The sequence below is a fragment of the Lagenorhynchus albirostris genome, chromosome 5, assembly GCF_949774975.1.
Source record: "Lagenorhynchus albirostris chromosome 5, mLagAlb1.1, whole genome shotgun sequence".
Taxonomy (NCBI): domain Eukaryota; kingdom Metazoa; phylum Chordata; class Mammalia; order Artiodactyla; family Delphinidae; genus Lagenorhynchus; species Lagenorhynchus albirostris.
This window is the reverse complement of record NC_083099.1, coordinates 51,399,287-51,426,612: the sequence shown is the minus strand read 5'-3', so window position 1 is coordinate 51,426,612 and position 27,326 is coordinate 51,399,287. Positions and strand designations below refer to the sequence as shown.

The 27,326-nt window shown below is 40.5% G+C and overlaps 1 protein-coding gene across 1 annotated transcript in view; it reads right to left on the bottom strand.

Moving 5' to 3' along the window:
• The window catches only part of FNDC3B (fibronectin type III domain containing 3B), a 357,916-nt gene that overhangs the window by 270,981 nt on the left and 59,609 nt on the right, over positions 1-27,326 (bottom strand). The window contains exon 2 of the mRNA XM_060150005.1: positions 20,391-20,529. Within this exon, the coding sequence (XP_060005988.1) occupies positions 20,391-20,501 (111 nt within the window). The 5' untranslated portion in view covers positions 20,502-20,529. The remainder of the gene's footprint in view (positions 1-20,390; positions 20,530-27,326) is intronic.

The following is a 27,326-nucleotide window of genomic DNA, read 5'->3' as shown; positions in this document are numbered from 1 at the left end:
TCAAGATATAAACTGTGCTAGGAGAGGAGATCCCATTTCACTTTCAGAGCTTTTCCCACTTGCCACATTCTGTGAGGCTTGTCTTACTCTTAGCTGTTTCATGTATGAATGAACATTCTCACTTAGAGCCAGCATTTATGAATATCCAACAGATATCTTCAGGGGAAAAAAAATAATACAACCTAAAAGCTGCATAAGAGTTCCATGTAAGGACAGATTCTATCCAGGAAGATCTAATAAGTTAAAAAGTGACCTTTGACTCCATGAAAGGAATAGTAGCACCTTCCTTCTGGACACACACACACTCTCACTCCAGATTCCCAAACTCCAGAAAACTCCTGGCCAAATCTGCCCAGGCCCTGAAGGGCCCAAACCATCCATCAAGACACACCCTCGAGACCCTGGTCTCTGTGCCAAGACCACAGCTGGCCTCAAGCAAAACTGAAAAGTAGCATCATTTGTTTTTTAAGCTCTGTCTCTTTTCTCCAAATCAGGAAAAGGGAGATGATGAGCTGCAAATGAACGATAATTACCTTTGTGGTAGTAACATACACAAAGAAAATGTCCCAAGATTTTAAATGTAAGCAGTTAGGGCTTCCCTGGTGGCACAGTGGTTAAGAATCCACCTGCCAATTCAGGGGACACGGGTTCGAGCCCTGGTCCGGGAAGATCCCACATGCTGCGGAGCAACTAAGGCCGTGCGCCACAACTACTGAGCCTGTGCTCTACAGCCCGCGAGCCACAACTACTGAAGCTCGCGTGCCACAACTACTGAAGCCTGCACACCTAGAGCCTGTGCTCCACAACAAAAGCCAACGCACCGCAATGAAGAGTAGCCCACTCTCGCCGCAACTAGAGAAAGCCCGCGTGCAGCAGCGAAGACCCAACACAGCCAAAAATAAAGAAAATAATTTTTTTTAAAAAGCTTAGAAATTAAAAAAAAAAAAAGTGAGCCGTTAAACAGGAAGCTCCTAGAAGATAATGGGAAAGCATTGACTGACTCACCAGTTCACATGTCCAACCTGAAGCCTGAATCCAAAGCTGGCAGGAAAAGAACACATAAGACCAGGGAGCCTCCAAGGGTACTTATACACTAGGTCAAGGCAAAAGGACATCCAGATTTTAGAGATGGGGAGCTGAGGCTTGAAGAGGATCAGTAACTTGTCTAAAGTCACAAAACCACAAAATGACTGAGCCAGCGCTAGAATCCAGCCCTGCCTGACCAAAACGCATGCTTTTCTCTTCTACCGCACATCGTCCCTGCCCCGCCTCCCCAGTAGGTGTGGGTTTCGCAGAGGAGTCAGTTCTCTATGGAGAAGCTTCAATGAATGGTTACAAGGAGAGAATGCATTTAACTGGGTCAAAGGCATGTCCCCAAAACTGAGGACAAGTTCACTTCTAGGAAATCTGTGCTCACTCGCTGAGGCAGAGCCCCTTACTCCTAATATGGCAGTTGGGTGGTAAGGAATCCATCCCTTAACTAACAACAAACAGTTGTTTTTATATTGGGCAGGATTTATTCTCATAAATTCGTTGCCAAGTCCTTGAATTCCCCTAGAAACCTCAGACAAACCAATAAGCTAACCACTTGATTATCACAATCATCAGATGCCATTTCTCATGGCCTAATAACAGGCATAAGAAAAATAAGACTACTCCTGAAAAGACTGGGTCTTAGGCATCTATGCTTCCCAAAAGTCACCTGTCATCAACAAAAATGACAGGACTGGATTAACAGGTAACCAAGGAAAGAGAAATAAGATGAACCAAAAAGAACATTTTTATGCACTGAAATCACACCAGTGTCTGCTGAAAATATATACATTTGACCTTGAACCCTCTGCACAGTTGGAAATCTGCATATAACTTTACAGTTGGCCCTCCACATCCTCCGATTCAACCAACTGCAGATGGTGTAGCACTGTGATACGTATTTAGTGAAAAAAAATCTGCATATAAGTGGACTATGCAGTTCAAACCTGTGCTGTTCAAGGGTAAACTGTACATTCAAATGAGTTCAATAACTGCATTTCAAGTAAGTGTCCTTAGAAGAATTACTACTCTACTCAGTTATAATGCAGCAAATATTAATGCTTGCCCAGAAAGGGTGAGGCATTCCTCCAGGCCACAAAAGAGAGTCTTAAACAACACAAAGTTCTCCCTACCACAGGCTGACAAATGGAACTTGCATGGGATGGGAGTGGGGAATCACTTAAATAAAAATTAAACATTTACAGATAGTGGTAAGGGCTATAAAGAAAATACAATGGCAGCTTGTAAGAAGTTATATATTTCTACTCCCTCTAATTGTATTCTGCCCTGAATAAAGAGATTCTATTACAAAAAGAGCTGTTTGCTAAGAATAAAAATATAGCATTAACTTAAACGGAAAAAATGCAAAATGTAATATAGATGGCCCAAACTAGGTTAAAAACCTGTTTTAAGAGAGCCACAAATGGCCAAGTCTAAAGTTTCAACTACAGTGCTTTCAAGATAGAAACCAAAAACATTAAAGACCAAAATTCCATACAAGCGTAAGTGTAGTTTTTCCCTGGCTAAGAGTAACGGCTACCAAATATCCTTGTGCATTTGCAGCAGCATTACGTTTATTGAAATGGATTTTTTTTCATTTTATTAAATATATTTTCACAGAGTTGTTGAGTATCAAAAAGATACTTCCTCCTTTAGCTGAAAATTATATTCACTGAGAACAAATTTTTGTTCCTGTCATCACTGTTTCAGGATCAATCCTTATTAAAAATGTCCACCATTTGAGGTTAAAACCCCTTTCCACCCCTCAATTCCATCCACACACCCCATACCTCCAAGCTGGGCTCTGGCCACACTGATGGGGAATCAGCAACTTGGGCCACTTTTCACCTAATCAGCCGTACCTTCAATGTGTTTTGCACACTGAATCTTGCATGTCTTCCTTCATTTAGATCCAGCTATCTCATGTCTGGTTTTGATTGGCTGGGACATGATCCACATTGATGTGCTAATTAATGGCACACACCTGTGGTAAGCTGTGCAATAAAAACCTAAATATACAACTCTACTGTGGGAATCTCAAAGGCCAGTGAAGAAACATATTTAACTGCCTACATTCCCAATATTCTACTACTTTTAAAACCCATTTCAACGTTGGCCATGTCATTCACTGAACAGTTCTTCCCCACCTAAGACATAATCAAGAAATAATGTTCACGTGTTGGGCAAAAATTGTATTCCATTTTTTTTATTGGAGTATAATTGCTTTACAATGTTGTGTTAGTGTATGCTGTACAATGAAGTGAATCAGCTATATGTATACACCCCACCCATCTAGGTCATCACAGAGCACCGAGCTGAGCTCCCTGTTTGTTTTAATTCACTCTTTATTCCTCGAGATATGTAAGTATTTCCTATAAACGTATTAACCATTTTGATAAACGTAAAAGGCCTCTTATGGTTTTCCAGCTTTTCTTTGCTCTTCTGATTGTGTTTATATTAACACATATTCAGGGATACATTTTTTAAAAATATTCATATGAGTCTGTTGCTGAACTTCTTATTCCATTTCTGTGTTGATCTACTTCTATACTAGTACTATTCAAAAATAATTATTATGGATTATGATATGCTTTGGCATCTGGAAAGGCTTAGATATATTTATTGTTCTTCTTTAAGTTTTGATTATTCATATGCATTTTCTCTTTTAGATTATTTTAGAACACCCTGTCAAAGTCCATAAAAATCCTTTTGAGAAAAAAAATAAACAATGTGCCCATGAAGAATGTTCTCATCCCTATAGCTGACAGAAAATCAGTTCCCAATATTTTGTCATTAAACATTCTAGAGTTTACTTTTCTTACTACTATACTTCCTTAACTGCTTAAAATTAACACTACTATTGCCTTATATTTTATTCTCACTAACATAAAATCAGAAATGAATACAAATATGAAATGTTCTACAGTTTTGGAAGGATTTTGTGGAAGAGACCCCAGCCCTTCTCCACCACTTCACAGTATACTATCATCACTTATTCAGGCCTTGCCTTTGCATTGATTATATTAAACTTATTTAAATCAATACCTCATGCAATTATTGAAACCCTGATCATTCAACAAACATTTGCTGAGTAGTTACTACTGGCCAGGCACTTTATTAAGCACTGATGATTCTAAGATGAGAAAGATTTTGAAATCCTACCCATTTATTGATGCACTAGTAGAAAATACAATGAACTATAATAAAAAATGATTATTTGCTATCAAGTGGTATGGAAACTGAAGAAATCATCAAGCAATCAGGAAAAGTTATAGTTGGGGGTGACAATTAAAGGGGGAATGAGGGCTTCCCTGGCGGCGAAGTGGCTGAGAGTCCGCCTGCTGATGCCGGGGACACGGGTTCGTGCCCCGGTCCGGGAAGATCCCACATGCCGCGGAGCGGCTGGGTCCGTGAGCCATGGCCGCTGAGCCTGCGCGTCCGGAGCCTGTGCTCCGCAACGGGAGAGGCCACAGCAGTGAGAGGCCCACGTACCGCAAAAAAAAAAAAAAAAAAAAAAAAGAGGGGAATGAGAGGATAAGCAAAAGAACAATCACACAGCACATGCATGGAGGCCTGACCGGTATGGTACGTTTAGAATTCCAATGTGCTAGAGAATTCCAGTGTGGCCGTCATGGCATAAGCATGCAACAGAGGGGTAAAGGTGAGACTGCAGAGGCAGGCCGTGCCCACCTCAGAAAAGCCGTTGTTTGCCTCTCTTGGAAGTCTGGACTTTATCCTGTGAGCAGAGTTTTCCAGTAGGAAAGCAACATTATTAAGATAACTCTGTTAGTAGCGAGAAACTCAAACTGAGATGGGAGATACCGAACACATAGACACCAGCAAAGATATTAGTGAAACATCCACCTGTGACATAATTCAGGGGTTACACTGTTCTAAGAGTTTTCAAAACTAACCGATGGTTTAACCTCTAAATATGACCATCCAGATCACAGGGTTTGCTGCTGAAGAGTTCTGCCCTCCCTCTCTATGAACGCTGGGGCATCTCGGATTGCAGAGAGAGGTGTAGCAGTATATGGCTCTCCCAGACATACTTACTTAATTTTTCCTACTTCCTGTCACTCTCTCTAATTCTATTATCCAACTGTGATTCTGTCATTTCCATTTTCCACCCCTCCTATCACTGACAACTGATAGGCCTTCACAGTCTGTCCCTCTCTTGAGTCTCCACCTTTTCCTAGACCTTTTCTGTCCCTTATTTCTTCTCTTTGGTTTCTTGCTCTAAAAAGCTAACCCCCAAAGCACTCAGCAGCCAACCTACCAGTCTTTTCCTTTACTTGTAGTCAACTCATCAGTCCAACAGGGGACTATGTTGTCCACCTACTATGCTGTGGGTTGGTTTGCTGATCAAAAGAAAAGGAGGACTAACAGTAGGATTCTTGGGAAACAAATATAATTATGAGTCAAAAGAGAATCTTTACTTATTTTCAAGGGTCCCAAGTTAATCATATTCCCAAAACATCTACTTTCTGATTCCAAGGTAATCCCATTTCAGACTAGTTAATTCATTTTTTATATCTTTAAGTTATAGTTTGCCTTTTAGCATATCATACATACACAAAAAAAGTTTGAAAAAATAATTTAAGGACTCAGAATTGCAGATAAGAAAACAGCACAACCTACAACTTAATCATTAAATTTAAGATGAATCTTAACTACTTTTTAAGATTTTAAAAAATAAGTACATAATAGCACATATTTCTTCTACATGTTTGTCTTCCAGCCACACTATATGTTGCGGTAAAATTAGATGGCGTTCCGGCCAGAGGTCTCTTCTAAGTAACATCATATACAGTATGTAAATTACTGAGTAATTAAGTCACTTTGTGCTAATCTCATTTTACTTGCAATTCTTTTTAGCTAACAGTTTAAAAAATCAGCTAAGATACCAAAGATACACAGTGAGAAGAGCAAATCAGACACATCACAGTTAAGTCCCGGCTCTGCCAGACAGGGCACTTAACCTTTCTAACCCTGCACTTCCTCCTTTGGAAAGAGAGATAAACACCTACCTTATGTGTGTGCTCTGAGGAAGAGAGCAACCCCAGTGCAGCCCTGGTAGAAGGCCTTATACGTAGTATGTGCTCAGTAAGTAATTGTTATTAATATTTCTTTTTCTTCAAATTTCTACCAGTGACAAGTCTCTCAGTTAAGGAAAAACATGGCCTCTAATAAAGTCTAAAGAAAAAATTTTACCAAAACTACCACGTTTCATGTTCTCAATAAAATCTAAAACCAGCCAATTCTCACCTCTGAGCAGATTTTCTGTTTGAGAAACATTCTGGCTTTCCTTAAAGGATCACCTCCCAACTCATTGACATTCTGGTGTCTGTTCAGCTTCCGTGGATCCCGGCAACAATCGTGACTTTGGAATCCAGTCACAGAAGTTCTGAAATCTAAGCCCTTTACATCCACAAAATGGTTTGAATTACTTGGAACCACTTCTCATTAAGATTATCATAAAGAAAGTCAGCAATAAAATGTAACAAAATAACACCACGGTATGTGGAGATTTCCTATCAAGTGCCCAGAACTCCAGAAGAGGATCCTTTTCTGACCTATAAGCTGCCTTCTCAAAGCACACAGAAGAATTAAACCTGGCCAGATTCTCTAAGAAGCATCAGGCAACTGCCTTTTTAAACACTTAAGCAACTAGTCTGAAAAGTTATCCACCATTCAATCCAGGAAAACGTAATTATACAGCTGGATACTTAAGACCATTAAAAAATTTTAAGAAACTATCCAGATTGAAGATTTCAAGGCGAACAGACTGAAAGCGCTCTTCAAAAATGTAGTACTTTAAGATTTTCCTTTCTAGATTTTAGTACCAGAGCATCGTAAGCAGCTGTTGGAAAGCCTGATGCACTTACACTCAGTCTTGGAAGAAGGACATCCCTGAGTGCATCACATACAGACTTGCACAAATGAACAGATTATTCCGATTCTTCCCTCATCCCGCACCAAGTCCAAATTCAGTACTGACACTAGGCTCTGCAGACAGCAAAGGAAAAATGTGACAACAATTTTCCAGCCAGCCCCTCCCTCCTCCTCGCACGCCTTCAGCACACACAAGCACACAGCAGATTCTATGCACGTCTCTAACTCGGGCCAGTTTATGCACCATGACATCAGTGCAGTACAATGAGCCAAGTTTAAACTCCATCTGGGACAAATAATGTCCAGGCACACTGTGACTTCTTTTGTTTATATACACTGACTAAATATGTCTTGGTGGTAAATGAACTTAAGATTTATTTCCCAAGGCCTCCAAACAATATTCTGCACCCCTGAAGCACCTCCCTGCTTCCAGTTCTCTTTCCAAGGCTACTCGTAAGTGATCTTTAACAGAACACATGATTTTGAAACATATAATTAGCATCTTGAGGAGAGTCAAAGTCCAAGCAGCCCTTCATCAATCTAAAACAAAGAAAATGAGGCACTCACTAGCAAAGGGGTGTGGCCTCATGGCACAAATACTGCACGACACCTAATTTTGTATTCCCCCTCCCCCAAGAACAGGAATGAGCAGAGGTGAGACACTTCGGAAACGCTCATGGAATTATTTCTCTTCGATGGATAAACTTAGATTTTTTTTTTTGCCATTACTTAAGAGAAATAATTATAAATTCAGAAAGGAAAAACAAATCTAATAGGTTCAAGTCTTACAATTAAGATTTCTTAAAACACAAAAACTGTGCCTCTGGGGCACAATTTTTGAATGGAAATGAAAGGTGGGGTTTGGGAGGAAAAGAAGGCAGACAAAAGGCCCTCTCCTTACCCCCAGACTCCCAAGGACAAGGAACCCCTGATGCCCTTCTCTAGTGACCACCATCTCCCAGCAGCTGCTGGCCCCAAAGGGAACTGCTCCCCTACGCCTAACCTCAGGAAAAGAACCATTCCCTAGGGAAAGAAAGGGAGCTACTCTGATGGCCTGGGCCTGAAACCCAACCTCTCCTCCAAACTCAGCCAGTGCCTCGAGGCTTCAGACACGGTCACCACAGCTCGGTCCACAATTCTGAGAAGCTGCAGAGCCAGAATCGCTGCCATCTTCCAGAGTTGATATGAAGATCATATAAGGTAACAGCAGGAATACTCTTCTTTGTAAACTTTACAATTTACTACCGTGCAAAACCCAGTCCCATGTCTCTCCTGACTGTTTACCTGAACAAAACAATGGATATATGCCTAATCCAAGCAACTCCACCCTTCCTGGAAGGTAGGACATAAGTGGATTCAAATCCCAGTCCTGTGATTACCAGCTGTAAAGTACTTAACCTTTCTCACCCGTGATTCTGTCTGTAAAAATGATCACTACCTTACAAGGCGTATGTTCACAGGAAGAAATGATGTAAAGAAGTGCTTAGTACCATTCTTAGCACACCCTAAGCCCTCAAATAGTTACTATTCATTCCTCCTTCCACCACACAGGGAACAAAGAAATGAAAATGTCAAACAAAAGCCATTCTTGGGGACTTCCCTGGCAGTCCAGTGGTTGGGACTCGGCGCCGTAGCCTAGGTTCAGTCCCTGGTCAAGGAACTAAGATCTGCAAGCCGTGAGGTGCAGCCAAAAAGAGAGAGAGAAAAAAAAAAAAAGCCATTCTTTCCAATAATTTAACAAATAACCACTCAGCTAAAAGTCGAGCATAAAATTGAGATTAAAAGCCTTCTGGTGATTAGCAAGCTTAAAAAGTAACTTTTTTTAAATTTTGGTTGTGTTGGGTCTTCGTTGCTGCGCGCAGGCCTTCTCTAGTTGTGGCGAGTGGGGGCTACTCTTCGTTGTAGAGCACGGGCTCTAGGCACGCGGGTTTCAGTAGTTGTGGCTCGCGGGTTCTAGAGCACAGGCTCAGTAGTTGCAGTGCACGGGCCCAGTTGCTCTGCGGCATGTGGGAACTTCCCAGACCAGGGATCAAACCCATGTCCCCTGCATTGGCAGGTGGATTCTTAACCACTGTGCCACCAGGGAAGTCCAAAAGTAACATTTAAGTTTGAGGCAAATGCCAAAAATTAGGTTAGACACTTGGCATTCTTTCAATGCCCCAAAATCTGACCTTTAATATATCATTTACATTGTTACGACACTAGAATCTCTGGAATATTACAAAACATTTTAGCCTACACTTCCCCCGTGATTTTAGAATAACTTAGAAAATGAGCCACTGCCTCCCTCCAAAGAAAAAGCATACACCAGCTGTGATGTCTATCTTCAAGTCTCCTTAATGGAGGCTTCTCTAAAGTTCCAAGGCAACTTGAAGCAGCATGGTGTGGAGAGGCAGTCAATAAAAAGTGAGAAGATGCTCAGGGCCTTACCTGGAGTAACCACTTGAAAAATAAGAAAACAAGATAAGAGAAAGTCTGAGAAGTAAACAGGATGTGAACACCCATCTATTAAAGGATTATGTGCTCTATCACCCAACTCCATCCTCAATTGATTCCCTGGGTCTTTAAAACAGATATTATTCACACACAGGGTATATATAAGCCTAAGGTCTGATTTCTCAATGCAAACCTTATAAGAAAAATACAGATGCCATTCCTCTGTAATTCATATAATATATATTTGTATTTAAATTACACTTATTTTCAGTCATGACTGAAGTCACCAAATAAATTATAAAGAAACAGCCATTCTATAAGGATGCTTTTTATATAGCCTTTTGCCAAAGTGATGAGAATTAAGATGAGTTATAAATAGATGCATGCTGCCAATGCAAAACAGGTCAGAAAAGATAAATGAGCTGCAAAACTCTGGCCAATTTAGCTACCAAACAACATCACTAACTAAAGCACATGCTTCAATGTGTCACAGTTTCCCTCATGAACTAGAAGGACAACTCAAAATTCCAATATACGTAAAGACCAAAGAAACTTCTATCCAAGTAACATGCCTCAGTGTGGAATTTTTCTAACTACTTAGAAAAACACACGAGTATTTTAACGACTCCTTCTAAAAATTAGAAGTCATGAAACACAGCTAGATAACAACACAAGTCCATTTCTCTACACAGCTAAGGTTTAGCTCAGAAGAATTGATTTCCACTTTTTAAAAACACAAATGACCCTTGAAAAATGCAGGGCTAAGGGGCACCGACCCTCCACGCAGTCAAAAATCCATCTGTAACTTATAGTCAGCCCTCTGCATTAGCAGGTCCTTGGTATCCTCAGTTGCACATCTGTGGACTCAACCAATGGTGGATGGTAGAGTTCTATAATACTTACTACTGAAAAATATAAGTTAAGTGTAGAAGTGGACCTGCGCAGTCAAATCCATGTTGTTCAAGGGTCAACTGTAATAGGAATGGAACCCTTTGCTGATATAAATTCTCTCTAGTCAACCTGCCCCCCAAAATTAGTCCAAGTACCCCCAACTTTCTGCTATCTCCACTTAACTAGTTGCCTAGTTATTTGCAAAGCAGAAACACTTGGCAAAGTAATTCTGTAAATGCAGACTGTCCATTTTATCCAAATGCACATCCACTATACCGCAAGGGGCAGGGAATGGGCAATAAAGAATGGATCCAGGTCAAATATTCTAGTTAATGGTTGTACTAAACACATGCTGCACATAAAACAGATTTCCTCTCAGCAATGATCTATCTGATGGTCACCTGCTAAAGAAAAAGGCCCAGGGCTGAGAAGCAATACCAGTGTAGGCATGAACACTAAAGTGGCACTGAACTGTTTCTTCTGGAGGTCCACCACAGTTCAGCTTCAATTTAGTGTAACAGCAGAGCTGGCTGGAAAATCACTAGGCCGCTTCAGCAGCGGGCTCCTCATCAGGCTGTTTATTTTTTGCATCTGCATTTGGAACTTAGAGATTAATGTTACTAATTTTATGCAGCTTGCTCACTACTATCCTGTTTGGGATGTAACATATCTAACTGCTATATAGTCATATTTTTAAGTCAATCATCTGGACAAAAAAAAAAAATAGGGTCTGCCAACATGAAAACAATTATGTATAAGTAAAACACATGTCTTAACACATTCTGGATGGAGAATAGTCCCATCTTTTCTTCCTGTGTGCGTGTGTGTGCATATATATTATTTTTACTGCACTATAAGACACATCAATGGCTATCATACCACATTCAAGATGACAAATATACATTTTCCAAAAAAGAAAAAAATTAAGAATTCGAGATTGGAAATCTACTATCAAATTTAATCTTATTCAAAGAGAAAGTCAATATAGAAATGACTTAAATAAAAATGTCTCGTCTAGGTAGTACCAGGGAAATTTTACTGAAATGGAATTTAAAAATTCTGTTTCAAATAAGTACCTAACGAAAACTCAGTTCTTGGAGACTGTAAAAAAGACTGTAAACACAAGTATTTGCATCTCTATCCCCTGGAACGCTGATACCTTGCATCTCTCTTTAATGTCCCCTAACTAGTGTGTAAACAGGAAAACCAAGGCGCCTGGTCTTTTCTCCTGCCCTTGTTACGCTTTGAGGAGTGCTCAGTGTGGCACTGATTGGGGATTCAAATACTGTTCACTGAAAAGCAGAGGCCAAAACAACCAATACTTGGGTCCTAAGTTGTAAGACATATAATTGAAAACCTTCTACAAAGCTATACGAACCATAGCCCACACTAGTTCATTTTACAAGTCATTAAGTAGAAAAGTAAGAGACTTAAAATCACTTTATCAGTATGATACACAATGAATGTGTCTGAAAAACCTTAAATATTTTTGCTATATTTAAAACCCAGTATGTGTAAGCACAAGAAGAAATTTCAAAAGTAAAAAAAGTTAACAATTCCCAGGTTGCAAGTTCAGATGACCACAGAGCCCAGGCAGGTCTGGAAATGGAGTGAAGCGGACAGGGTGGGGCCTGAGGACGACACTCCCCATCCAAAGCGGGCAGCTGCTACTTTGTGCCGGTCAACTGCTGCCAGCCCAGTTATCAGATCTTCTGGGTTTTCAACATAAACAGAAAGATCCAGAATTTTGTGTCAACCTTCCCATTTTTAAAGGTTGGCACCTAATTATTTTTTGTTAACTATAAAGACTTTTTTTTTTAATGCCTATATGACAAATGCAATAGGTAGCCAGTTTTCAGGCCCTGGTTTAGATGAATTAGATTTGTTCATTTCATTTATCCTTCATCCACTCTGAAGGATTTACTGAATGCTACCCTCAGACACCAGGCACAGCATGAACAAGAGACACATAGCCCCTGCTCCCCTGGAGTTCAGAGTGCAACCAGACAGTCAAACATTGCAATAAGTTGAAAACAATCATAATGTGAAAACCACCACAGCGTTTTAAATTGCTGTTCTTTTGCAGTGCAACCTTGCCACGCCTGTGTTTTTCCTTAATCCTCTCCTTTTTGAAGGCAGCTCCCATTTGAAGGATACTGACAGCATCTTGTATCTTATTATTATTGCCTTTGGCTAATTAAATTCTGAAGTGTCTCTCAACCCAGACAGCTCAGAGCTGTCATAATTATATGTCATGTGTCATAATTATTGTGGGTGCCACATATAACACCACCCTCTGCATGGCATCAACATTTTCCTTTATGAGACAGAGATTATGCATAGGCTATGCCTTTTCAGAAGGCTTTGTAGGGAGTAGAATTGGCAAACCTAAGGCAGAGAGGATTGTAATATCAAACCACAGACCTGCATAAACTCACTCCACTTTTTTACAGTTAAAAGGAAGCCCTCAGAAATGGGGCTGGCTGCCTGTGCTGCTGGAGAGCAGCTTTGGTGAAGGGGTACTCAGGATCTGCACTTCTGCAGAATCGGTAATTATGAGGAAGAGACATCAAGAGGCCATGGGTGGGGCTTCCCTGGTGGCGCAGTGGTTAAGAATCTGCCTGCCAACGCAGGAGACACGGGTTCGAGCCCTGGTCTGGGAGGATCCCACATGCCGCGGAGCAACTAAGCCCGTGCGCCACAACTGAGTCTGCGCTCAAGGGGCCGCGAGCCACAACTACTGAGCCGGCGCCCCTAGAGCCCGTGCTCCACAACAAGAGAAGCCACTGCAATGAGAAGCCCGCGCACTGCAACGAAGAGTAGCCCCCGCTCACCGCAACTAGAGAAAGCCTGCATGCAGTAACAAAGACCCAACGCAGCCAAAAATAAAAATAAATAAATTTATAAAAAAGAGGCCACGGGTGGGTCGCCAGGCTGGATGCATCACAGGACAGACAGATTCTCTAGAAAGAATGCTAAAGAGCAAACTTTCCAGAAAAGAGATTTAGAGACGGTCTGCTTGGGGTGCCACTAACATTAGCTCCTCGTTGACTATACTATCCCTACACAGTATTTACATTTCATAAAACCAAAACTGATTATATGATATGCAAAGCTTGAATAACTTCCAGCAAGGTCTCAGTTCAGGCTCAGCCTCCCCACAGACACCTTTCCCTGCCTGGTCTGTTTTCCTGCCCGCCTATCCTGTTCCCTGATCCACCCCTCCTCTGCGCTCCCAAGGCACTGATACACTCCAAGCACTTCTCCTGTGGTTCTACACGTGTGTAAACAGAGCCTTTTTTTCTTTTTTTTTGGTAAACCACACTTTGCTCCCTAACTACACTGCTCATTCCTTTAGGGCAAAAACAGTGTCTTATTCAGGTCTGTGTCATCAACACCTAATACAGTCCTGCACAGAAGACGTATGACAAATGCTTATTAAAATGAACAAATCTATTATTCAGTCACTCCTTAATTCAGTCATAAATCTTATCCTCTCACTCCTTCTTTCCACCCCAGTCTCAAAGAAGAGAGCTGACAATCTTGACACAACAGGCCTTATAAGTTTGAGTAGTAGAGAGAACGCAGACAGCAGTTTGCAATAATAATTTTCTTTAAATATTTGCACAAGTTACACATTTCTCATATATTGTGATGTTCAAGAGTCTGACCAAAACTGAGCTTCCCCATACTTGGTTTCCCAAACCCAACATTTGACCAGCCTAACTTTTTCTACTTTCTAGCTCAAGCCCCAGCTTCTAAATAGGATTCTATCATAAAAGGAGATGTTATCTAATATTATTCAGCAATGATATTTTAACAGCAAGTCCCATTCTCATTTGAATATCCTTCTTTTTCCTGGGCAAGGCTCCTAAGAGCCGTTTATTCATTTTTCTACACTATACTGATTGTAAACCTCTTTCTGGCTCCCCCAACACAGTGGCCGTCAGTATGCTTGAAGAGCAAACCTGTGTGGTGAGAGGATTTGAACTACTGAATGCAAGAAGGGAGCCATCAGGGGAAAAGTTATTAAGAAGATATCAACCAGAACAGAAAAGGTCACTGGATTAGCAGGAGAAGTACATTTGCTGTAAAAGACGTGCTGATGACGAGCACCATCTGAACGTGGAAAGTTTTAATGTGTTTAATGTGCTGTCTGGAAATGTGTACTCAAACGAATGATCCAGGAAAACTCTGGCTGTGTATTCTGTCTAGGGAAACAAAGGCTTTCAGAAAGAAGAAACAAAAGGGAAAAAAAAACCTCACTCCCAATAAAACGACATGCTAAATGCTGATCAACCGAAACGGGTTAAAGTTAAGACAACTGGACACAACTGAGGTAACTTTAACCTCCTGTCTTCCAGGCTATCCCAGAAACAGTTTTCTGTTTACATTTAAGTAGATCTACTTCCTGAAGAAGAGGCATTAAGAATACTCATTAGCAATTATATTCAGGAAGCTTAAAAGAAAAAAGAAAAGCAAGACACAAGAAATAAAAAATGACAAAACATTTGCTAGGTGCTCTCTGTGCGCTAAATGCTAGGCAGAACAAAGAGGCGCCTAACTCTCTCCCCACCCCACTGACCTAATGAATACATATGTGAGAAGTGTCACTAAGAATATAAAGTGGCATACCACCATCGTGTAGGTTATAAGTGTCACAGATTAAATTAGCAAATCAGTAAATTCTAGGTGAACACTCTGCTCTTAACCTAATAGTTTCTTTAACTGGTGGCTGCTCTAATTCCTCTTCAGAGATTACTGAAATATTAAACCAATAGAACAAGTTGGAAATTGGGTTGATGCTTACTCTTTCATGCTCAAAACTAGCTGCTACTTCTTAAAATCTCTAAGATGTGCTAAAAGTACTTAACGAAGATAGTTAAATTAATACACCATTAGGTTCTAAAATGTTTCAGAACATTAGGTTCTGAAATGTAACGTATGAAATGCCAATACTTTGATTACTGAAGGGCATTCACTGTAATTTATACAGCCACACACAAAAGCTCAGGTGGAAACATGACTTTTATAACTCAAGAATAGTATGTGGTTAGGCATATTAAGGTAAGCAAACTTTATTTAGCTATGTTGACCTATTTAAAGGTAGAAGAAATTATAGTGAGAGAAGCAGAAGTACTTTATTTAGAAAACTATAGTTAAAAAGAAAGCCGTTCAATTTCACTCCTAGGTATACATGAGAGAAATGAAAACACACAACACAAAAACCACACAAACATTCACAGTAGCATTGTTCATAATAGCCAAAAAGAGTAGAAACAATCCAAATGTCCATCAACTGATGAATGGATAAATAAAATGGAGTATTATTCATACACTAGAATATTATTTGGCAATAAAAAAGGTATGAAGTACAAGCATCCCTCTTTTTATTGAGCTTTTTTGCTTTATTGTGCTTTGCAGGTAATTGTGTGTTTTACAAATTGGTTTAACATGGCAACTCTGTGTGGAGTAAGTCTATCAGCGCCATTTTTCCAATAGTATTTGCTCACTTCCTATCTCTGTGTCACATTTTGGTAGTTCTTGCAAAATTTCAAACTTTTTCATTATTATTATATTTGTTATGGTGATCTGCAATCAGTGATCTTTGATGTTGCCATTATAAAAAGATTACGACTCACCGTAGGCTCAGATGGTTAGCATTTTTTAGCAATAAAATATTTTTAAATTAAGGTATGTACAATTTTTTAGACACGCTATTGCACACTTAAGAGACTACAGTATAGTGTAAACAGAACTTTTACATGCACTGAGAAATCAAAAAATTCACGTGACTCACTGTGTTGCAATATTCACTTTACTGTGGTGGCTTGGAACTGAACCCACAATATCTCCGAGGTATGCCTATACTGATACATGCTACAACATGGACGAACCTTAAAAAACATTATGCTAAGTGAGAGAAGGCAGACATAAAAGACCACATATTGTATGATTTCATTTATATCAATGTCCATAATGGGCAAATTATCTACAGAGACAGAAAGAAGATGAGTGGTTGCCTAGGAATAGGGGAGAGAAGGGAATGGAGAGTGACTGCTAAAGGGTTTCTTTTCAGGGTGATAAAAATGTTCTAAGATTAATGGTAGTCTTGGTTGCACAATTCTGTGAATATAATCAATTTCGTCAAATTGTATACTTTAAGTGAATTACATGGCATGTGGATTATATCTCAATAACGCTAAGTTCCTTCTATCCACCTTGTGTATTTGTTATTGTTATTCTTGTTCATTTCTTAGTTGATAATACACTTTAAATGTTCATTCATTTATAATGAAGACAGCTTTTCATTTTAAGAAAAGAATCATCCTTTTCCTGCTACCTACATAAAATGGCAAAACAAGGTTTCAAACTTAACATGACTTCGGATAATGAAAATTAACAGTGTTTCTTATTTAGAGAGCCAGAACAGAGCAGAGAATCTTGCCAAGAACCGGTCCTAATTAAATCCAGAAGCCAACAGGACAGAAATCAGGAGGATGAAGGCTATGGGGACTGAAGAGCTTTCTCCTAACTGTGGTGGTTCTTTTGCATATATAGAAATAATTAGAATGTCCTCAGCACAGCTGCAATGTATTAAGAGTTGTAAACACATACAAGGTAAGCTTCACCTACACACTCCTAACAGAAATGTAGAGCCAGAGGGCCCCTCTCTTCAACGGTATAATTTGGGAAGTGGCTCAAGGGCCTCTCCCTTAAAACGTCACTCCAGGGGTCTGCCGGGACAGTGCCTGCAATGTCCATCATTGAAGTCAGCCCTGTGCCTCCAAACGGTCCTTGTTAAAAAGAAAAAGTATTGCCTCAAGAGACAGCATAGTCAAAGCCTCCTGATCCTTTCACACAAACCCACCTGAGCAACACACCACACGTGCTCCGAGAGCAAGCAGCAAACAACAGCAGGCGCCCGGACAAGCACTCAACACTCTTGCAGTTCCTGACTCTTGGATCCGCACTCCTGGTCCTTGCTCTTTTTGGTGACCCCCCCCATCCCTCCCCCTCCCCCACCTCCTCTCTGGTATTTCTCCATTATTTTGGTTTTGCTTGCCCCTTAGCCCAGGTTCCACACACAGGCCCTGGGGACTCTACCACACTTAACTCTGCCAAAACTAAATGTTAGGACCCAAAGGAAAAAGTGAAGGCTTGAGTGAATGAGAGAGACACAGAATGGGGATTCTGGGGGCAGAAAGAGGCAAAAAGAAGTGTCAGGCACATAGGCCACTGCCTCAGCAGAGCCACAGCGACAACATCAAGGCATGATACATCTTGGGCCGTTCCTGCCGAGAGGAATATTTCAAATGCACTCTGCCCAGTTAACAACTGTGCCCCACTAAGGGAAATTTAGGGTTAATGCCAGTCAACAACTTGGCCCACATAACCTAAATGCCTAAATGTCAAATGCTTCTAGCACAATCAAACATATTTGCGAATTAAAGAGACTGAAACATTTCCTTCCGATGAGATCTGTTTAGAGTAAGTGTACTCTAGTCTGAGAAAGCTCGATGTTTGTGACTGTTTATAAAACATTAACAAATCTTCCCATTTCTTGGATTTATAGAAACCTTCTCAGGTGAAATCAAAATGTGATTTTATTAACCAAAATTATTAAGCAGCTTCTACTTAGGAGCTGAGGTAGATATACAGAGTAGGAAATACCACAAGGCCTTCTGAGGAAATCCAGTCTTTTCAGTCACTGGTCATTTCTGGGAGCAAAGGAGTTTACTTCTGAAGAAAAAACTGGAAAATTCTAAGGGCTCTGTATGCTGGCTTATAAAACTACAAAAGGCTACTCTATGCAAAATGAATTATAGAAATGAGGGAGAAATCAAAACACAAAAATGGTGCACAGCTACATGGATGGGTGGTCTCAGGTCTCCCAGGTACATATGCAAAATGGAACCAGGTGACAACATCTGAGAGACCTGCATTGTTTTCCAAGTTTAGTCATATTTGAATACCTTGTCCCTCCTTTTTTTTTTGGCCTCACCATGAGGCATGTGGGATCTTAGTTCCCCAACCAGTGATCGAAGCCGTACCCCGTGTAGTGGAAGTGCCGAGTCTTAACCACTGGACCGCCAGGGAAGTCCCAACTTGCCCTTTTTTTTATTGTTTTAATAAGTGAAAATAAAGGAGACCAAACACCGCATCTTGAAACTATTCATGGCACTTTGAGACCTTCCCATGAGTGGCCGGAGCAGGGCAGTGGGAGGATGATGGAGAGAGGCAAGCTCTAACCGCAGAAGGTGGACTGGCCATGGTACTGCACTCAGATTTTATCTCAGGTGGACAGGACAGCTCTGAGCAGGGCAGCGACATGGTACGTTTATGTTTTTAGCAGACTGCTGTGTGGCAAATGCTTTCTGGTAGAGCAAAAGTAAAAGCAGCGAGACCAGTGAGAAGAACTGTCCTACCCTGGTGAGAGGTGTTGGCTTAGAGTCCAGGAGTGGTCATGGAAATGAAGTGGACATGGCAAAGTATGGTTTCAGCAATGTTCCTGAGATAAGGCCAACAGGACTTGCTGACAGACTGGAATAGAAAAATGACAAGAAACAAGTGGAGACTCTGGAGATGGAGAGTAATAGAGGCAAGGAAGCAGAGGCTCTATTTAGAGAAGCACTGCTGTAAAGGGGAGCAGAGATACAAGATGGTAACTGGGAGAATGTGGAGTCAAGCGAGGGAGCTTGTTTCTGTTGGGTGGACGAGAGGTATAGCTATCTGTGCATTTAAGATAAAAGATACTACAGTAGATAGGTGGAAATGAGCCAAAAGAGAGAATCAGGAGTCAGGAAGAGAGATACTTGCATCAGTGGCAAGAAGGGAGGAAATTTATTCAACTGACAAACATTTATTGAGCACCTATTAGATATTCTTTGTTCTTAAGAGGCTCACGGTCTAATGGAGGAGAAAGTAATATATATGAACTATTAAGCAGCAAAGCAATATCCAACAGAGGTATATACAAAGTATTAATGTACTATGATAGATAAAGAGTGTTAATGTACTATGACAGACGGGGGTGGGGAAGAGCAACATACTGACATCAAATAAATGGCCAATTAACTTCTCTGAATTAATATATTTTGCGTAAATATTTTTCAAGCAATTGTTCCCAATTCTACTTTTGATAAAACGAAGTCTTCTACTTTTGTGCTTCTAAAGAGCTACACAAGTATAAAAAATGGCATTTAATTTAGTACAAGACTGAGGGAACCCAGTTTTAGTTGTCAATTAAAAATTTAAATAATGTTATCAGAGACAATACTTGTCTCTAATAATTTTTAAAGTTTTACTTACCATTTAAATTTTTTCCCAAGTGCTACAGGAATGAGCTCAGGAATAACTTTTCAACTCTGTAATGTTAAGTAACTAGTGGCAAAGGAGTTTTTACAGAAAACAAGTACCATCATTTTCTGGGCAGCAGGCTCTACATTTGGAAGGACTGCCCCAGGAGCCAGGGTGGGTTCACACAGACCTGTGCCTCTTGTCGGGGTCAGTCACCCCCTGTGTGAGATGAAAACCTGATCCACCCTCTGGGCAATCCTGCTCGGGCCATCCTGCTCTGACCAATCAGGCAAACCAGTCAAGCACAATATATGACATAAGCAAACAGTATTTTATTCCAAAGACTTATATGTATTTTCAAAATGATTCATTTCAAAAATCAGACGTTTGTTTTTGATGCTTCAAGAATACCAACTGGATTAGGTAAAGTTTGCTGTTCTCAAAAACTACAACTTCTGATATTTTAAATCATATAGTAATTCTACAACAAAAACACTTGACCTCTAGAGAACTACAAAGGTTCAAAATCACAGATCTTGAATCTCAAAATAAAACAATTTCTGGGTTAGCGGACTTCCCTGGCGGTCCTGTGGTTAAGACTTCGCCTTCCAAGGCAGGGGGCGTGGGGTTCAATCCCCGGTTGGGGAGCTATGACCCCCACATGCCTTTTAGCCAAAAAACCAAAACAGAAAACAGAAGGAGTATTGTAACAAATTCAATAAAGACTTTAAAAATGGTCCACATCAAAAAAAAATCTTAAAAATATAAAAACAATTTCTGGGTTAACACTTCCCACTTAGACAAGTTGACTTAAATTTCCTTCTTACTGCACCTACCTGCTGAGCTGCATCTCCATTCACCAAGTGAGGCATCATGGCTACCTCTCCGTTCAGCAATGGTGGCAGTTCCAGAGGGATCTGGTCGGTCATCATCATTGTGACATACATTCATGGAGAATTTCCCTCAACTGGCTTCCTGCAAGAAAATCACCATTTTTTTTGAAAAGGACTCAAGACCAAAAAAATTCACCTGTAATAAGTCAGCAATTTAAGTGCACCGTCATGAGGTCAGACGAAACTCAAATTCTTCTAATCACAGTACTGTATTAAAAGGGATGAAGCAAAACCCAGGAAATAGCCTGAATTAGGAGACCACAAACCTGAATCTCTAAGCAGCCAAGTGAACTCAACCTCTAGTTCCTCAATTTCATTGTTTAGCTATAAATTTTAAAAACTTATGAATAATAGTAAGTCCCCTAACCCCAGGGATCTTCCTCAGAATAAAATGAGGTAACAATTTGAGAGGCTAAAAGTGTCAAACGAACACTGACCATATCATTATCTTTAAGGTAATTACAGAAAATAAGGCCAAAGAGAATGAGCTATAAGAAAAGTTTTCCTCAAAAAAAAAAAAAAAGCTGTTAACAAAGCAAGTAAACAAAGGTTAACTGCCTACACTGCGGTTGTTGCAATTTCTGACCTTGCCATTAAATTGGTAATTAATCATGTTCTAATTATTTCTCTCCCTTCACCTCCTTGAATTGGATTTAACCTGCTGCATATTTACAGCTTTATCACTGCTGAAAGTCTTGAGTTTTCCTGTACCTGACAGCACCCATGGCACCTTGTACGGAATAAGGCTTAATGGCACATTCCATTGTTTCCACAGAATGAATGGTTGTCATACAGGTATTCAAAACAACGCCAAGCCCACTTTCATTCCGTAATGGTACTTGCCACCAACATCTAGCTTTTCAATATAACAGCAGGAAAACAATGAATTCCTATTCAGAATTATAACGTTTCTTAAGAAGTATTTACGTATCCTTCAATCGTGCCTAAAACGTTTTGTCACAAATAGTTTAACAGCAGGGACAAAGAAGAATAAACAAACACACAGGCACACTATTTTAAGTCAGTCCAGAAAGAAACTGCCATGTGGTTCATTTTAAATGTTTTCTCATTCATAATAAAGTCCCCCAAAATTTCAAATTCAAGAGGATTTGGTAAATGAATCCTTTAATACTCAATATCCAAATCAGGCAAAACAGTGGGGCAAATCCTTTAATGAGTATCTCTAATTTGTCTCAGGTGTGACAAATAAAATATTTCTTCTCATTCTTAAAACCTCCATTCTGAATGTTAAATATATCTCCCTCCCCCAAATCCCACCCAAAAGATACTCCCTGGAAGTATCAAATGATGCATAAATGCCACCCAAGAGATTATAAACTTTATTTTAAATCGGTAAAATTTTACACTATTCATTATAACCCCATTTGGAGAAACTAATTATTTTAAGCGCCAAACAACAAAGTCTTGTTCCAACTAGGGAAGCACATTCTATAATAACAGGTCTTATAATGCAGTGTTAACAGTATCATCATGCTGTTTTATGAGGCAATTACTCAGTTCCTAAGCAAATAAAAGTACAAAACTCAAAGCCCAGTAGTTTATCCTAATGTAGGAAACAGATTCTTCCACAATAGAATTAACCAAGATAACTTCCACTGACACTATCATGACATCAACTGTTTGATTTTGAGCAGTACTACTAATGGAGTACTAATGTCCATTTCAGTTTTATTTCAAATATACTTAACCCTACTAGTGCATGAAGAAAGAATGGCTAGTTTTCCTCAGATTGATATTACACAGGCCTATTTCTTAAGCGTAATGTTTTATTTAATGTTTCTTCAACGTGCAGGTTGGATAACCAGGGTACTAATTTACATTGAGGGTCTGAGGATAAAGCATCCGGGAGAAAGAAGCACTCCACACTCACTTCCACCTTTTCCTCACCCTCCGCAGGGAAGAGCCCCAAGGCACTTGCTGGTAAGGTTATGGAGGTTGTGGCTCCGTCCTCTCCCCTCTCCTCTGCTAAAGTAGTGAGCACCAAAGCCCTCTCCCACTGGGGGACAGTCCTGGTCATCTCACAGACAAGCATAAGGATAGAACCTGCTCTTTTTTCATCCTGTGCACGCAGGTACTGGTAGGAGGACAGAATTGTGATCTAGTATAAAATTTAGCCATTCCTGGCCACCCATCCCTAATACCAAAGAATGTCTCAACTCCCAACATTATGTCTAACACTGACAATTCCAATTTAAGAAACCTTCTGGTTGGCATCGTAATAAACAATGGGACTTGCTATCATCAAAACACAGCAATCCAGCCCCACTAGCTGGCACTCTTAAGCACAGGTGTCAAGTCCAAACTGGGCAGTTAAACTCCAGGTTCTGCAAGTGTGGGATAAAAGGACAGAGCCCCTCCCCAGTTCCATGAAAGGCTTATAAATCTACGATGAGGGAGGGGGGAGCCAACAGAGAGCTGCAAGAACCCCCAAAGAAACCAAGTCCACTGGCACAAAGAGATAACTGTACTTGCTTTTGAAAATTGTACAGGCAACTTTGGGCAATGCAGCTATTCGATACAGAGAAAGATGCCTGAATCCTGTATTTCTTTTCTACTGGATGATGGATTATTCACCTCACAGATGTGCAGTGGTTGTTGCAGATTACTGAGAGGGGAACAAGGGAGGGGAAGACGGGGAACTGTGCATAAAAAAATCAACTCAGCATACAGTGGGAACACATAAACGTCGTACACTCCTAGTGCCTCAACTCAACCATGCAACAACCGTACCTTTAATCATGGAGAAAAACGGAAGAATAAAATGAAGGCACAGGGCTTCCCTGGTGGCGCAGTGGTTGAGAGTCCGCCTGCCGATGCAGGGGACACGGGTTCGTGCCCCGGTCCGGGAGGATCCCACATGCCGCAGAGTGGCTGGGCCCGTGAGCCATGGCCGCTGAGCCTGCGTGTCCGGAGCCTGTGCTCCGCAACAGGAGAGGCCACAACAGTGAGAGGCCCGCGTACCGCAAGAAACAAAAACAAAAACAAATAAAATGAAGCCACAGAGGCACACTGCTCATAAGCAAAGTTGTTAACCCTCTTTACCGTAGGCCACCAGCTTGCTAAAATCCAAGGCCTACTTTCTGATGCCCAAGAGTTTCACCAAAGGTAAACCAGACTTTATTCTGCCTGCAATACAAGGTAAGAGACTGATCTAGAAGGCGTGGTTCACGCAGCCAACAATGTTTAAAACCCCCTTTCTACACTCCATGCACATACACAGGATATGTTCATTTGCCTGGAATTCAAGGGACATGTAGAAAAAGCAATAAGTTACCACTAGGCAAGATAATGCCCAGCTACTTTAACAAAGCAATTGCCTGCCAACCGGTCCTTAAATTATCATAGAACACCAACAATTTAGTGCCGTGGACTGGGACAAGAGAAAAGGCAGGAGGAAGAAAAGAATGAAAAGATAAAAGAATGAAAACCATAGATGCAAAACATAAAACAGGGTACAAAGTAGTATTTACTATGGTTATTACCATATTTTTGGTTATTCCCTGGTGATGGGGATGGGAGTCGGGTAGCAGGAGGTAATGACTTTTCCAAATACAAATGGAATGTCAAATGTTCAAGTTGTAAACTGGGAAAACCACTCAGCCCTAACCATTGACAGTTGAAGAAGGTTAAGTCAGGCCAAGATACTTGGGAAGGCTTGCCATGCATCAATCATTTAATGGTGACAGCTCCCCCCAAAGTGAGTCTCCTCTATTTTGGCCGATAACCCAGACAAAACTCAACTTAAACACCTTAAGAGGTGCTTAAGCCTCAGCACCACTGTCTTGAGACCTGGAGAATGTGACATGCCTAAGAAAGCTGACCGAACTTGAACTTTTCAAATGGAATTTTAAAAATGAAGCCATGAATGTGGAAGGCTTACTATTCAAACAGTTAACTTTAAGGACCAAAAACTTTATTTGCAATAATTGGGGATGGAAATTATACATTTTCTCACTTCATTCTAGGGCAGTCTGACCATAACTTTATTTTTTCTTAGGGATGTAGGGTCATTGTTTACAACACTGTGTTCAGTCACAAGGTGACGTACTAGGGAGTTACTAAGCATTCTGACCTTACATACTCAGAGAAATTCACCCCTACTTTGAGTACTTATGTTTAAATTCTATGGGTTTTTTTTTTTTCTCTCTTCCTCATTAGGCTGTACCACAAACCACACCTCCTCAAATCTGAGAAACATATCCTAAATTTGCTGTCTTATATCTTCCGTGGGCTGGGAAGCCAGGCTGTTAGTTATACACACATAGAGGAGTGGTCTCTGGGGTCTCAGAAGCTCCCCTCTGTGCCTTGCACCATCCTCCCTGACCACGTGCTGACTATCAGCTCTGAGGGAAGCTGAGTGAGCCAGATGTTGATCTCTGGATAACTGAGCTGTAACTGTTTTTCGTGTCAGTCAGAAAGTCTCATGAGGAATCACCCTGACAAAACCCTCGTCATCCTGGTCTGGGTTCCTTCTCCCTTGGACAGATGTGTATCTGAGCTGGCCAAAGCTTTCACAGAACTCATGCATTGCATTCAAGGCTCTACCACAACCATACTGCCCTCCTCACACACAACTGAGCTCTTGCAATAAATCCATTCTTTAGACCACCACCGTTTACAGATAAAGAATAAATGTGCTGCAGAACTAATCCGACTAAACCAATAGAAAATAGATGACCTCTACTACAGTGCTTTTTTCTAATTCTCTGAATTTTTTTTTTTTTCACATAGATCTCCAAGGTTTCACTCCTATTCTTTTTATTCTTACCCATACTTCTATTTCAAAGAATTCAGTGACAACCACAGGCCCTCACAACCTCTCCCCCTAACCACACATCCTAACACTAAAACCACAAGTGCTTCATGCCCGGCCAGTTCTATTCTTTTGATTGACAGGGAAGGGATGCCACGTGAGCACTTGTGGTTAACTTCCCTCTCTCCTGAAAGCAAGTCGTTTGTTACCGTCCTTACCTGCTAGCAAGGCCCAGAACCAAAGAACTTCTAGGCTAATGGCGGGGGGTGGGGGGGGGGGCACTGCATACTCTGAAAAAGAGATCCTCACTGCTGGTAAGACATTTAATGCTGTCCAAATATGCCCCCAAAGCTTTTCCAGAACACCTTATTTTAAAATAATATTGCAAAGGGTCTTCAGTTTTTACATTACTCTAGGCAACTGGGTTATTACTTTTTCCCTTTATTTTGCTTCCCTCACTCCAAGTCCAAAAAGGTTTTCCATGGTATTTTGGCCCCAGCCTATACTAAGAAACACACAGCCAATTTCATAAAAAACCTGATTCTCAGGAAAGAACCACAGATCCATTTCCAAAGGCCAGAGAAAGCAATTATACACTAGGAAGAATTTCTAACTTGAAAAAAACCAAAGCCCTGATCACCGCGGGAGGAGGTTTAAGTCTGTGAACTTGGCCTTCATATTAGTAACAGAATGTCCTGGTCCTCACTCCATAGGCTGATGACCCGAATTTCCTTACATTAATTCAAGATGTGAGTTAGCAGTACAGTACACAAATGGGTTTCAGATGACAAGAGGAAAAGAAACCTAACGGCACCAAAACGAGCAAAGCATAACCAGCAGCGCCAAACGGGGTGGTCCTACTGGGTGAAAGGAGACTGGCTCCCTGAGTCAAGTCTCAGGCCAGCGCCAAGGTGCAGGCTCCCAGGCTCACTTCACCTACACCCTGATGTGGCTTCTGACCTATTCTAAACTATCCCGGGGAAATGTGTAAAAAATAAAAGCAGTATGAGAACCAGTAAGAAGAATGTATGTGTGCCAATTACACCTCAATATATTAAAAAAAAAAGTGCACATCATCAGTTTTGACTTTTTGCTTCCATTCTGCAATTCAAATGCACTTTCAGAAGTGAAATGGGTTCCTTGATGAATGGGAAATGGATGGAAACCCACCAACTAAGACCTATGAAGCAATTAGGTAAATAAATAATAAAATAATTTTCAGAATTCATATCACTAAAGTTAATTGTGATTCCATAAAGCTTGTATCTTTTCCAATAAATTATACATTAACCAATCACCTTCACATCATCTAAACAGCATGTAAACATTTTGCTTGCTACATGCTTGTTCTGCAGCCTGGGAAAAATATTCTCTGGGGCACATTGGTAAAATCATAGCTTGATTCATACTTCAACAAAAGTTCCTTCTCTACTAAAAGTACTAAATGACTTCCAGTAGTAAGACTCTATTGTGGACCAGGTGTCAGAAAATCATCACAAACATACCAGAGAAATGTTCTAGCCATGTTTTTAAATAGTAATAAGGAAAAGAACTCTTTTTCCTGATTCAACATAGCAAGAAAAACCCCATTAGTAGTCAAAACGACAATAGGATAAACTTACTGAATCACAAAAAAAACGGGGGCTTTGTTTTGCTGTGTTGTGTTTGAGGCAGATGGGTTTGAGAGGTTACCAAGAAATTACTGTATGTCTATTCAAAGAATATAATTATCAGATAGCTAATGTTTTATGAGTGATTACAAGTTTCTTAATGGCTTCCAATGTAAAACCTAAGCCTAATAAAACCTAATTTATTACGACAAACATTTGTGCAGCTGATTTACACTTGCTTATGCCATGACTGTAGTAAAAAAGAAAAATCTTAAAAAGTCAAAATTTGACAGAGAATCACGTAGCACAGAAAAAAAGAAAAACTGCTTTCATGAACTTCCTTCTCATACAGGTGGCCGTTATGTACATATGCCCTCAGTCACAAGGACCAACAGCTTCTTAGTGTGTAGTCTTCCACTCTAAGTTTTATTAGCAAGATTTAGAAAAACAAAGAGGGAGAGAGGAGGAAGGGAAAGAGAAACGCTGAGAGAGGAA